The following is a 12700-nucleotide window of genomic DNA, read 5'->3' on the forward strand; positions in this document are numbered from 1 at the left end:
GGAAATTAATTCCTCCCACATAATCGGGGATATTATGCTTATGACAAAAATATGTTTCCGGGAAAAAAAATCGCTGTGGGCCGATTTAGCCCTCCTATGCACCACCTCCTTTAACCGAATAATGAACATCAGGGGGTTCATTTTTTCCGAATTTTAATCCCGGCCTCAAAATGTCTAAAAATGTGCTGTTCACACTATAGGGAAGGTTCAATTACAAATAGACTGTAACAAATTCTCGGGTCCCTGTGGTTTCAAAGTAGAACAAGGCGAATAATTGCTATGAAAAACATTGAAAAGGTTAAGGAACTTTAACTTACTTATTGGAGAATATCTTAGTGTAGGGTGAGTGATTCGGTAAACCAACTCCATACGACATATTTGGAATTTCTTCATCCACAGTCGTCAGACGGCAATCATTCACTCTTCGCATGTCCATGACAACTTTGTCTCCAAAATAAACGTAGTCTTCCTTAAGGATCTTTTCGATGTGGATGGCGGGGTCGGGGGAGAGAGCCCGGGGGTCGGAGGCGTTAGCTTTCACAACGCCATCCCAGACTTTCAAATATACCGGTAGAGTCGAGTCCTAGAGGTAAAATAAACATGTATAATTACTATTAATTAGGGCGGATTAATGGTATACAAGACCATGAATGTATGCTGTAGTCGTCATGGAAACTCTTTTTACAGTTTTCGTCAAAGATGTTAATGATACCGAATTGTCCGCCATTTTAGACTAGTAGTTGCGAATTTTGGTATCGGTAATTACCAGTTCTACAAGAATATTTCTCAAAAGTAAAGATGTGTGAAAAGATTGGACTACCAAAATGGTCATTTTGTTATTTTGTACTATTTTCACACATAAAAATGTTATTAAAATCATTTCAAGAAAATTTGATTCGAGAGCTGTTTATAATTTTAAATGTCGCATAGTTTTAACCAGTTTACCGGGAAGACATGGCAGAGCCGAGCCAATTATATTTGTAAATATCATGAGAAAAATGAAAAAAAAAAAAAAATAATAATAAAATAAATAAAAATAACTATCTCACGTTCACCAGATTCGATTACAAACCCCACTTACCTTAAACATTGTGATGAAGTAAGTCCCCCCTAAGGTGCCCCAGCTGTACTCAGACTGAGCCACAAGTTCCGCTAGTGAGTTGAAGGGAAGCCTGTCCTTTGCCACCGTAAGGAAAGCTATAAGATTTCCGCTGTATGTGGCTACCATTATGATCGAGAAGAGCCACCAGAAACTGATCAAAGTTCTTCCGGTTTGGGATTCAGGCAAGCGATCCCCACCTAGGAAATGAATTCAAGTTTTTTTTATTTAAGTTATATATTTGTTAATAATTTATTTAGTTATTAAAGGCGATTTCAATTACTACGAACTAATTTTATAGAGTATCATTGTCATCTGTATGTTAACGGTCAGAAATATCGAAACTGGAAATAGAATTGAAATCGAACTTTAAATCTAATTATCATTGTAACCCACAGAAGGACTAAAACGGTGAAGACATCATCTTAGGTTCCGCCAAATGGAGAATTGTCAAACTTCCTACATGACAAATTTTATACCATTTCATATCATAATCAGTTGTGGGGAAATGAGCGAAAAATGCATAGATAACCATATTGGTAGTTTATATTTTTTGTAAACAAGTTATTCCAAGTTTAATCAAAAGTTTTGAGAAGAAGAAAAAAATAGTACATGTAATTCATGGGGCATTACAATGTTGACATATAATACAGGGTCCCAACTCTTCAATATAGATAATATAACTCAATTCAGATGTTTAAAAATACTTAACACAGGTGAAAATGAAGGAAACTATGATAATTATTTAACTATTATTGGGATATTTATGCAGACCAATACATCAAATATGGTTATATTTCCACAAAGTATTTTTCACATTAGAATCTTAGTAAAACACGTAGATGGAGCGAAAACGCGAGATTAATTTGGCACTTTCGCCGTCGCGTTTTCGCATTTTCGAGCTTTTGCTTATTTGCATCCTAAGTGTTTTCGCTCCTTTGTCGTCGCGTTTTCGCATTTTTGCGTTTTCGACCTAAGGTCGAGATACCGAGAATGCGAGATATGATATTTGGCCCTAAGGTGCCACCATACACGTCTATCAAACAAGGTATAGCGTATGACACGACTATAAGGTTACCTTGGGTTAGAAGCGCCCCGAACATATACCAAAATGTATTCTGATATGTTTGGCGTTCCTCATCCTCCTGGTGATGTGTGTAGAAAGGGTTTATCTTCTCCAGGACCGTGAGGACGAGAGCGGCCAGTGAAAGTGTAATCCAGATACACATATGTACGATGTCTGCGAACGGGTCAATTAAAGTCCGCCATTTTGTTTTGTTGGGGTCGGGACGTTTCATCAATATGGTGGATGTATCGAAGTAGTAAGGATGGGTGAAGTCCATAACCATCTCCCGCCCCGCTTGGATAGAGGCCGGCGCTATCATCATATCCACTTCCTGAAATAACGCATGGCATTGGTCAAAGAGAGGGAAATCGTACGTCTCCTTCGAACTGTGATTTTCCTGAAACCTGTAAACTTCTGATATACTTTAGAAATACCTACACAAGCCTTGGTTTGGTTTGGTTTATTTTGTTTAACGTCCTATTAACAGCCAGGGTCATTTATGGACGTGCCAGGTTTTGGAGGTGGAGGAAAACCGGAGTACCCCCGAGAAAAACCACCGGCCTACTGTCCGGACTAGGCAACTGCCCCACGTAGGTTTCGAACTCGCGACCAAGAGGTGGAGGGCTAGTGATAAAATATCGGGACACCTTAACTACCCGGCCACCGTGGCCCCTCCTACGCAAGACAAGAAGACATTGGATCATCGAATGAATAATACTCATTAATTTGGAGTTTATATACCTCTATACCACAGCAACAAGGCCGTCTCAGAGAGGTTCAAAAATTATAATCCGTGGTTATTGGACCTTTAGCATCAAATCGGTGACTTTCTGAACTCTCTGGGGAGCGAACAGCCGGAGCTGCCATTTTGGCGTCAACGGCTTACATACGGCATTTCTTACACTGGCCTACCACTAACAGTTACTAATTTACAGCTGAGTCGGCTGAACTACGCTGATACAATTCAGCGATTATGCCAGGACTCGAACTAGCGACTCGTTTGCCGCGTAGCTCTAGATCTGTGTCCTACCAATAGACCACCGTGACAAGGGAAAAACAATTGCTTAACAAAACAGTTAGTTTTTATCTCATTGGTATAATTGTTCTTAAGGAGAAATACACAACAAAACAGCTCATTCAAAATGCATAAAATTCTATCGAAATTACTGATAGTATCTTACAGCAATAATTGTAATAAAATATGTTATCAAACGGAATTTCAATGAATTTAACAACAATTTATAAAATGAGAATCTTTACAAAACTCGTTTACCAATTTAACGTGTACTTACGGAATGTAACAGCGTTAGATACAGTCTAAGGGAGATAACCCAATATATTAATTCTGGTTTCATCGCCCAGACTTCTACCTTCTCGAATAGGCGAAATTTTCCTCTCGTAACAACTATAGGTTTTTCGGCATAGCCGTATAATATTCTTTTGGCCCCGGGAATGACGCGACAGGTGGCGTTACTGGTCAAGATGAAGTATGTGATTGGTCAATGTAGCGGTATATGCAAAATGCAGATATGCAGTTAAAAACGAAACAAAGTTAAGATTGAATGCAAGCTGAATGAGTGGGTGTATCTTTTCAAATGACACATAAATAGAATTATATTCCTGATTCAAATGCAGTCTTATTATCACCAAAAATGATTCAAACTGATATAATTTCGTATCCGTGCTGAAATGCATTAGTTCGTTAACTTATTTCAACAGCAGATTTACATTATAATCACCAACATTAAAACTATGTCGTTTATCTTTTATAAAGATACATATCTTTTTGTATTTCTTGTTTTCCTCTATTTAATATGTCAACGTCATCGAGGATATGATGTGCAGCATTAACAGATAGTGATAACTTTATAAGTGTTATTTCCCTTGATATTCGCTTTTCCATTCAGCTATGTAAAGGGGATACGTATTGCTCTTTATAGAAGTGTTTACTATGACATGCGTTAACGTCTATCATAGATGTTACCTTCATTTTCATAAAGGAGACGACATGTTAAAGGGACATAAGTACGGTAATAATATTTTGAAAGTGACATACCTCTCGTTGTAGTTCTCCTATCATCCCTGTCCAGCTTCCGTTGTCACGCATGAACCCCCATTCTTTGTCTGCGGGTTCTGTCATTACGTACCTGGTAAAACACCGATATGACACCGATTAGGAAACTGAACGGTAATCCTATATAAACATTATATAATACGAGGGAAATATGAAGTAAAATGGATGTACATAAAGACCTTTGGGAAGTAGGACGGGAACAAGAACAGACGTTCCGGAATGTCAAGCGTCGCATGCGTTATCGACGACACCGTGGCCATGCCTGTTGAATTGAACTCGTACATGGTGCCCCACTGCATGATTTGTAAATGCGACCCTTTCGTTAAAGTTTCTTTTTTCTCCTCAGTATACTTTTTTCTGTGTTTTCGTTGTCTTCCTCAACACTTCGCCTTTGTATTGAAGGTTATGGGTTCTTACGCAGAAATGACCAGTTATTTTTCATACTTCGACTGACTTTTTTGTGATCTGGAGCAGTGAATATATAACTTATGAACCCCTTATGATCACGCCCCATTTATCCAATTAAAGTAGATCAAACTTAAGCATTGAAACGTAAAACCATTAATTTTACAGTAGTATCCCATAAATGACCTTGACCCCTCACGTGAAGTTTAGTTGGCTGGCCAGTTCATCTAACAAGTCTTGACAGAAACCAAAGTACACTCGTGTTCCATTGACCTCGTATCGGTCCATAAATGGTGGCCACTGAAACAAAAAGGTCAAGGTCATACCCAAATTGAATAAATAAATAAATAAATAAATAAATACATAAAATAAAACGAAAACGTTTTACTGAAAGTCAAGACATTCTTCTCCAGGAAAAGTGAAACTAAGACGGTGATTACTTCAAACCATTTTATAAAACATGATTTTTACAATATTTTGTAAGAGATGACATAAATCGTTCATAAAATGGAAAAGATACTATCAGCCGAAAACAGTTAAATCTATTTATGAAAAACTTTATAACTGATAAATCATTACTGAATTAATTATTGGTGTATATTTTGGTATGATAAACAAATTAAAAAGGGGTGTTAGATATATTTTCGGAGATGTGCTTAATAAATGACACTGTATTTAAGTGTAATTAAGAGATATTCTATTTTGATAATAGCACTAACACGCTCCACAATTACCTTAGAATCGCATTTTCAAACACACATCAAGTTTTGCAGAACTTACCCAATTTGTAGTTGTCAAAAATTCGCGCCCATTGAAGTGGAAGTCAACATTAGGGAAGATTTCACTGTGCATTGTTCGAATTCCAGAGATGTTCACGTGACCGACGGATTGGAAACTGCGTCTGTTTTTCGAGTCTTTCATGGTTCTGATTTTCCCGCCTTTTTTAACCCATATAAGAGTATATAGAGAACAGTGTGTACACAATGGAACGCCATTCACTTCGTACACGAAATCCTGAAAGGTTTTAATAGAACGTTATTACTTCAATGGAACAAAAGATGAACAAAAGTGATGAAAACCAGCTACAGGAGTGCAAAGAGGGGACAACAGTAGAAAACAAGAAATATCTTTATAAAAGATAAACGGCATAGTTTTAATGCTGGTGGTTAAATTGTAAAACTGCTGGTGAAATACATCAACGAACTAATGCGTTTCAGTACGGATAACAAAATTAGATCAGTTTGAATCATTTTCTTTGATAATAAGACTGCATTTTAATCAGGAATATAATTTTATTACTGTGTCATTTGAAAAGATACATCCACTTATTCAGCTTACATTCTTAACTTTGTTTCGTTTTTAATTGCATTTCTGCATTTTGCATTTACCGCTACATTGACCAATCACATACTTCATCTTAACCAGTAACGCCTCCTGTCGAGTCATATCCGGGGCCAAAAGAATATTATACGGCTATGCCGAAAAATAAATAAAAAAATCAAACGAATTGGGTCCGAGGAGGAGCAGAAATGGAAAAAGGAAACACCCAAAGAATGAGAAAATATTGTAGAAATCCACCGCTACATACTTGTCAGGTTTTTACATCCGGCAAATTTTCTCGTTTACGTCTATCCTCTTAATTAAGTTAAAAAGCTATCTCTTCAAAAAGAACTCCCATGTTGTAAAAATAATCCACTGTGTCTTTGGTGTTTTAAACGTGTCTTAGCTGACTCAAGGGCAGGTTCCAATTATCACAATTTCCGTGACAGAAGTCGGATATTTACGGAGAAATTAACAAGACAAAGTTTCGAGGGATGCAAGAGGATGAAGACCAAGGAGACGTTTTATAATCGACACCATGGTCTTATTTAAAAATAATATATTTCCCTATGTGATATGAAGTCAGACGTGTTCAATACTTGTGGACATGTTTAGCGGTTTCGTCACCAACCCTGTTCGCATTCTGGGGATATAACTTAACCCGTATTTGACGAGGTTCACTTTTTGTCAGTTGCGAGTTGCGAGTTACAAAGTACGAGTTGCGAGTTGCAAAATGCGAGTTACAAAATGCGAGTTGCGAGTTACAAAGTGCGAGTTGCAAAATGCGAGTGTTTTGTAACTCGCAACTCGCATTTTGCAACTCGCAACTCGCATTTTGCAACTCGCAACTCGCACTTTGTAACTCGCAACTCGAAGAAAAGAAACCCTCGTATTTGACGGGGTGTTCTCAATTTGACCTAGATTTGTATGATGGCCGTGGTCAATGGAGCAGAGGACGCTTTATCTTCCGGAGCGCCATGTGGTATTCTCCTTGTAATCTATTTGACAGCTTACTAAAGTTAAACAATTAGTTAGAATTATTGTTTCGTTATTATGTCGGAAGTCGTAGGTTTTTGACCCGATGAATGCTATACCACAGATGTTACATACTGTTGTAATATCACAACCTGCAGTGTCATCATATTGATTGGTGTACATATAAATATCAGTTTATTATACACGAATAACTGTACCTAATGTTATTCAAACCCGTGTTGATATACTGACAAGTGCTATGAATATTTCATTTTACGTCAATATGAATTTGCGACAGATGTTTAGTGATATGTATCCATTTATGTTTTTTATTACAAGGACAAGAAATATGATATGATGTTTGATTCCACATAGATATATATACATTTCAAGTAACAAAGGCGTATAGTTACAATATTATATAGATGTATCGGTTTTGTGTCACAGCGGAAATTCCAGCAAGTTGATCGACCGAGAGATCGGGTTCTATACGGTTATACGAGTTGTGTACAGTAGGATTCTAAACAAACAAACAGCTAATAAATTAATTATTTCGTAAACAAAACCGTGTCTGCGAGCTGAATATACACAAACACATTCGATCCATGGTAATTTCGTTATTCAATTCGACCACATAAAACGCTCTAGATTTAACCGATATGTTAGATTGATAAATTAGTAATACGTGAAACAGTTTGTCGAGGAACTTCATCAGTAAAATAACAATAAATTAATGACATGCGTATTGTTTTCGTAAACGATTCCACACGCGAGTAATAGCAAAATAATTAACGACAGTAAATGCTTTAGAAATGATATTCATTATAAAATTACTATCAACGCATTTAGGGTTTTTAAGGATTGGGGCAAATTTGATAATTATTTCATGGTGTCTTTCCTTCGATTTGTTTTTACAATTTTCGTTAGAATTCTGCTCCGAACCTTTAATCTGACACCAAAAATCCACAGCGAAGCATCCCATCCCATCACACTATATAGAATGTATATACTGGGATAATATGTCCTTACAACCAACCAATTTACCAAAGTCAAGAAGTGTGAAGTAAGAATAATTTTTATAAACTTTATGTATAAGGACGTTTAGGACAGAACCTTTTACCTTCCACACGTTTAAGGACGTTTAGGACAGAACCTTTTACCTTCCTTACGTGTTAGGACGTTTAGGACAGAACCTGTTACCTTCCTTACGTGTACGGACGTTTAGGACAGAACCTATAACCTTCCTTACGTGTACGGACGTTTAGGACAGAGCCTTTAACCTTCCTTACGTGTACGGACGTTTAGGACAGAACCTTTAACCTTCCTTACGTGTACGGACGTTTAGGAAAGAACCTATAACCTTCCTTACGTGTACGGACGTTTAGGACAGAGCCTATAACCTTCCTTACGTGTACGGACGTTTAGGAAAGAACCAATAACCTTCCTTACGTGTACGGACGTTTAGGACAGAACCTTCAACCTTCCTTACGTGTACGGACGTTTAGGAAAGAACCAATAACCTTCCTTACGTGTACGGACGTTTAGGACAGAACCTTCAACCTTCCTTACGTGTACGGACGTTTAGGACAGAGCCTATAACCTTCCTTACGTGTACGGACGTTTAGGAAAGAACCTATAACCTTCCTTACGTGTACGGACGTTTAGGACAGAACCTATAACCTTCCTTACGTGTACGGACGTTTAGGATAGAACTTATAACCTTCCTCGTGTGTACGGACGTTTAGGACAGAACCTATAACCTTCCTTACGTGTACGGACGTTTAGGACAGAACCTATAACCTTCCTTACGTGTACGGACGTTTAGGACAGAACCTATAATCTTCCTCGTGTGTAAGGACGTTTAGGACAGAACATATAACCTTCCTTACGTGTACGGACGTTTAGGACAGAACCTATAACCTTCCTCACGTGTACGGATGTTTAGGACAGAACCTATAACCTACCTCGTGTGTACGGACGTTTAGGACAGAACCTATAACCTTCCTCGTGTGTAAGGACGTTTAGGACAGAACATTTAACCTTCCTCGTGTGTAAGGACGTTTAGGACAGAACCTATAACCTTCCTTACGTGTACGGACGTTTAGGACAGAACCTATAACCTTCCTCGTGTGTAAGGACGTTTAGGACAGAACATTTAACCTTCCTCGTGTGTAAGGACGTTTAGGACAGAACCTATAACCTTCCTTACGTGTACGGACGTTTAGGACAGAACCTTCAACCTTCCTTACGTGTACGGACGTTTAAGACAGAGCCTATAACCTTCCTTACGTGTACGGACGTTTAGGAAAGAACCTATAACCTTTCCTTACGTGTACGGACGTTTAGGACAGAACCTATAACCTTCCTTACGTGTACGGACGTTTAGGACAGAACCTATAACCTTCCTTACGTGTACGGACGTTTAGGACAGAACCAATAATCTTCCTCGTGTGTAAGGACGTTTAGGACAGAACATATAACCTTCCTTACGTGTACGGACGTTTAGGACAGAACCTATAACCTTCCTCACGTGTACGGACGTTTAGGACAGAACCTATAACCTACCTCGTGTGTACGGAAGTTTAGGACAGAACCTATAACCTTCCTCGTGTGTAAGGACGTTTAGGACAGAACATATAGCTTTCCTCGTGTGTAAGGACGTTTAGGACAGAACCTATAACCTTCCTCACGTGTAAGGACGTTAAGGACAGAACCTTTAATCCTCCTCACGTGTACAGACGTTTAGGACATAACATATAACCTTCCTTACGTGTACGGACGTTTAGGACAGAACCTATAACCTTCATCACGTGTACGGACGTTTAGGACAGAACCTATAACCTTCCTCACGTGTAAGGCCGGTAAGGACAGAACCCTAAATTTCCTATCAAGAATTAAAACATTAAAAGAAAAAAACACGTCCTCTTAACGCATAGAGAATTGTTGATATTGTAATAAAAACAAAAGTGTGAGAAATTTTGACAGAAAAAAACAACACCTTTAGTTACACAATTTATTATTACCTCCATTACTTTGCTGAAAGTTTGCTGTGGTAAGGTAACGTTAAGTCCAGCTGTTGAAACGGCTACAGTAGCGGATGGAATGGTATGTAGGTTATCCATGTCGAATAAAGAAGGCAGCGCCACCTGTTAAAGGGAAATAATTAAGGCAACACCACCTATGAAAGGAAAATACTTTAGGCAACGCCACATGCTAAAGGGAAATAATTTAGGCAGCGCCACCTGTTAAAGTAATTTAAAAATAAAAAAAATAAATAATTTAGGCATCGCTAACCTTTCAACTATTGAAACCATGTTATCTGAAATATACCGTTTATGGTGTTAACTAGTAAACCCTCGAAATCTCGAGCTATAGTTATATATGTTACCCTTGCGGAACGCATGGTCCTATTGTCAAATTGCCTACTTTTAATGGTCCGCCTGTCAATATATCTTTCGTTCTTACTACGCCCACTTAATATCTTATTTTCAAACGGATTTCTTTTTTTCCAGATTATCTACATCTTATTCAAGCTACTTGATTAGGAAAATATATTGCTTGAAGATAAATTTTGACATATAAATGTTGCGAAATCGAGGCTTTTTTTAACATAGACATTCACACATAGAGTGATTTTTTATACGAATTCTGTCGTTTTTATATTTGTATTAGAATATAAATAGTAAGAAAAAATGTCTTACATCTTTGATGCTGAAGTCTTCACCACATTTATGAAGGTTGAACACAGCGACATTGTCAAGGTCATAACTGTAATCCCCGACGTCTCGGTCAAGGTCAGACGCGCTCGTAATGACGAACCATCTTGATCTCTGCCGCATTGCGGTTTGATGCTTGTGAATGTGCATGTGATCAAATGAATTAGCCTGAGAAGAGGTCATACGGGTTAATTACTAAATTAGAACATGAATATGAAAAACAAGCATTATAGCATCACTTCTAGAATAACTTGAAACCTTATGTACAATTTCTTGGTAAAATTATCAACCTAAACATCATTGGACCAGTACCCGATCATCAGTTGTCTTTGACGACATTTAAAACTTCATTCCTCAGTTTCTTCTTCAAAAGAAAATTAGTTCCTCTCCCTATTCTTAAAAAAGCCATCTTTTTTTTAACGCAAAATGGAATAAAACAGAAATTTTATATCCTGGAAGTTGACAAATATAAAAAAAAATAAATAAATAATAATAATAAAAAAAGAGATAAATAAAAGTAAACAAAAAAATAAACAAAACAGAAATTGTCTTAAAAAGAGCCAGTTGAACTTTATTCAGTGTTACGACATAACGACATACCCGGCTAAGGACCCGTTGGACACACTGGATGTTACAGATAACGGTGATGTTGACGCCTTTCTCGTCAAAACTGTCGTAAATGTCGTCCAGTAATGAACGATGGTTGAACCTAACAACACTGACGTCATGTTCCAGATATGACATCACAAACACGCCATCCTTGTTCAATGACATGGTCAGTTCTTCTACCGTTGACGCTAGTGGGAACGAAAACAATCTTAAATATTCATTTTAATTATGACGTCACGAAATCCCAGATTTGTAAAGGTATGTTAAACTCAAATGCAATAAACAACCACACAGACCTATATTTACACGAACGTGCCCACAGCCCTTCCATCGGTTGTTTACTCATATATCATAATTTGATAAAATAATCAGAATGAAGCATAGTTTATTTGCATGTTACTGGTAAACACTACCGCTTTAATGTGCGGATGAATACAAAAAGTCCGTTTAACACAGTTTCAATTTCTACGTCCTCGAAAAAAATAGTCCTATAAGTCGCAACTTACCAGCCTCTTCGTCATATATGATAGCTACAGACCTCCATTGTAAAGACTGTATGATGCTTCGTGTTGTTTCTAGAACTGATGATGTGTACTTTTGTGAGGAGATCTTGGAACGATTGGTATCAACCCCAAGCTTGTTAGCTTCAAAAACTAGAGTAGAAGACGCATGTTGTGTGTCGTCACTTCCGGTATGCATGAAGAACAATTCAGGTGAATAGACATCTATAACTCTGGTTGATTCGTTAGACAACATGGCGTCCCAAATTCCAAGTCCCGTATGGCAGACTAGCAATATGTCCAAACTGCTGTTTTTGAACCCTAAAACTGAACAAAAATGTTTGCCCAATGCATAAGCATTTACATAAGTAGTGTAAGACCTCTTTTAACGTTCATCCAAATTTTTTTCGAAAAATTATTTCTAAATGATGACTATATCTAAAAGGCGTCGTCAAGAGATTTGGTTTGTCTCAAAATAAATAAATAAAAAAAAAAAAAAAAAAAATACAAAAAATAAAACGAGGAAAGTTTCAATAAGAGATACATGTAATCGCAGTTTTGAATGTTAGACATGCGTCACATCGACACTGAGTGTTGGCCTTGTGTCTTAAGACACTTAACAGTTTTCTGCTTTGCTTTGACCTCTGTGACCTTAAAGGTGAATGGCATACTATGCATGGCATTACAGTTATCGATACTAAACACTTTTGGCGGCATGCATGTTCCAAGCAAGAAGTCAATGTGGGATGAAATCGATGGATTAGAAACAAAGAACTGATACTTTGTACGCAATCGGTTAACAAACTTCACCAATTGGTTTAAAACACATTAATAAAGGAAAGAAATGCATTTTGATAGAGGAAGGTGAAAAATGTAAGATATCTATATTTTCGGGAATTAAATTAAGTGATATTCGCGGTCCTTAAAGAAAGCATA

At 37.5% G+C, this 12700-nt stretch overlaps 1 protein-coding gene across 1 annotated transcript in view; it reads right to left on the reverse strand.

The window, feature by feature from the left end:
- LOC117342914 (glutamate receptor-like) overlaps nucleotides 1-12700 on the reverse strand; it is a 68291-nt gene that overhangs the window by 3184 nt on the left and 52407 nt on the right. Inside the window, exons 4-13 of the mRNA XM_033905213.1 lie at nucleotides 11771-12091; nucleotides 11256-11452; nucleotides 10641-10823; nucleotides 9963-10085; nucleotides 5425-5658; nucleotides 4844-4944; nucleotides 4222-4312; nucleotides 2178-2496; nucleotides 1082-1299; nucleotides 318-583 (exon numbers count right to left, since the gene is read on the reverse strand). Of these exons, the coding sequence (XP_033761104.1) occupies nucleotides 318-583; nucleotides 1082-1299; nucleotides 2178-2496; nucleotides 4222-4312; nucleotides 4844-4944; nucleotides 5425-5658; nucleotides 9963-10085; nucleotides 10641-10823; nucleotides 11256-11452; nucleotides 11771-12091 (2053 nt within the window). The remainder of the gene's footprint in view (nucleotides 1-317; nucleotides 584-1081; nucleotides 1300-2177; nucleotides 2497-4221; nucleotides 4313-4843; nucleotides 4945-5424; nucleotides 5659-9962; nucleotides 10086-10640; nucleotides 10824-11255; nucleotides 11453-11770; nucleotides 12092-12700) is intronic.

The sequence above is a fragment of the Pecten maximus genome, chromosome 14 (assembly GCF_902652985.1).
Source record: "Pecten maximus chromosome 14, xPecMax1.1, whole genome shotgun sequence".
NCBI classification, from domain to species: Eukaryota; Metazoa; Mollusca; class Bivalvia; order Pectinida; family Pectinidae; genus Pecten; species Pecten maximus.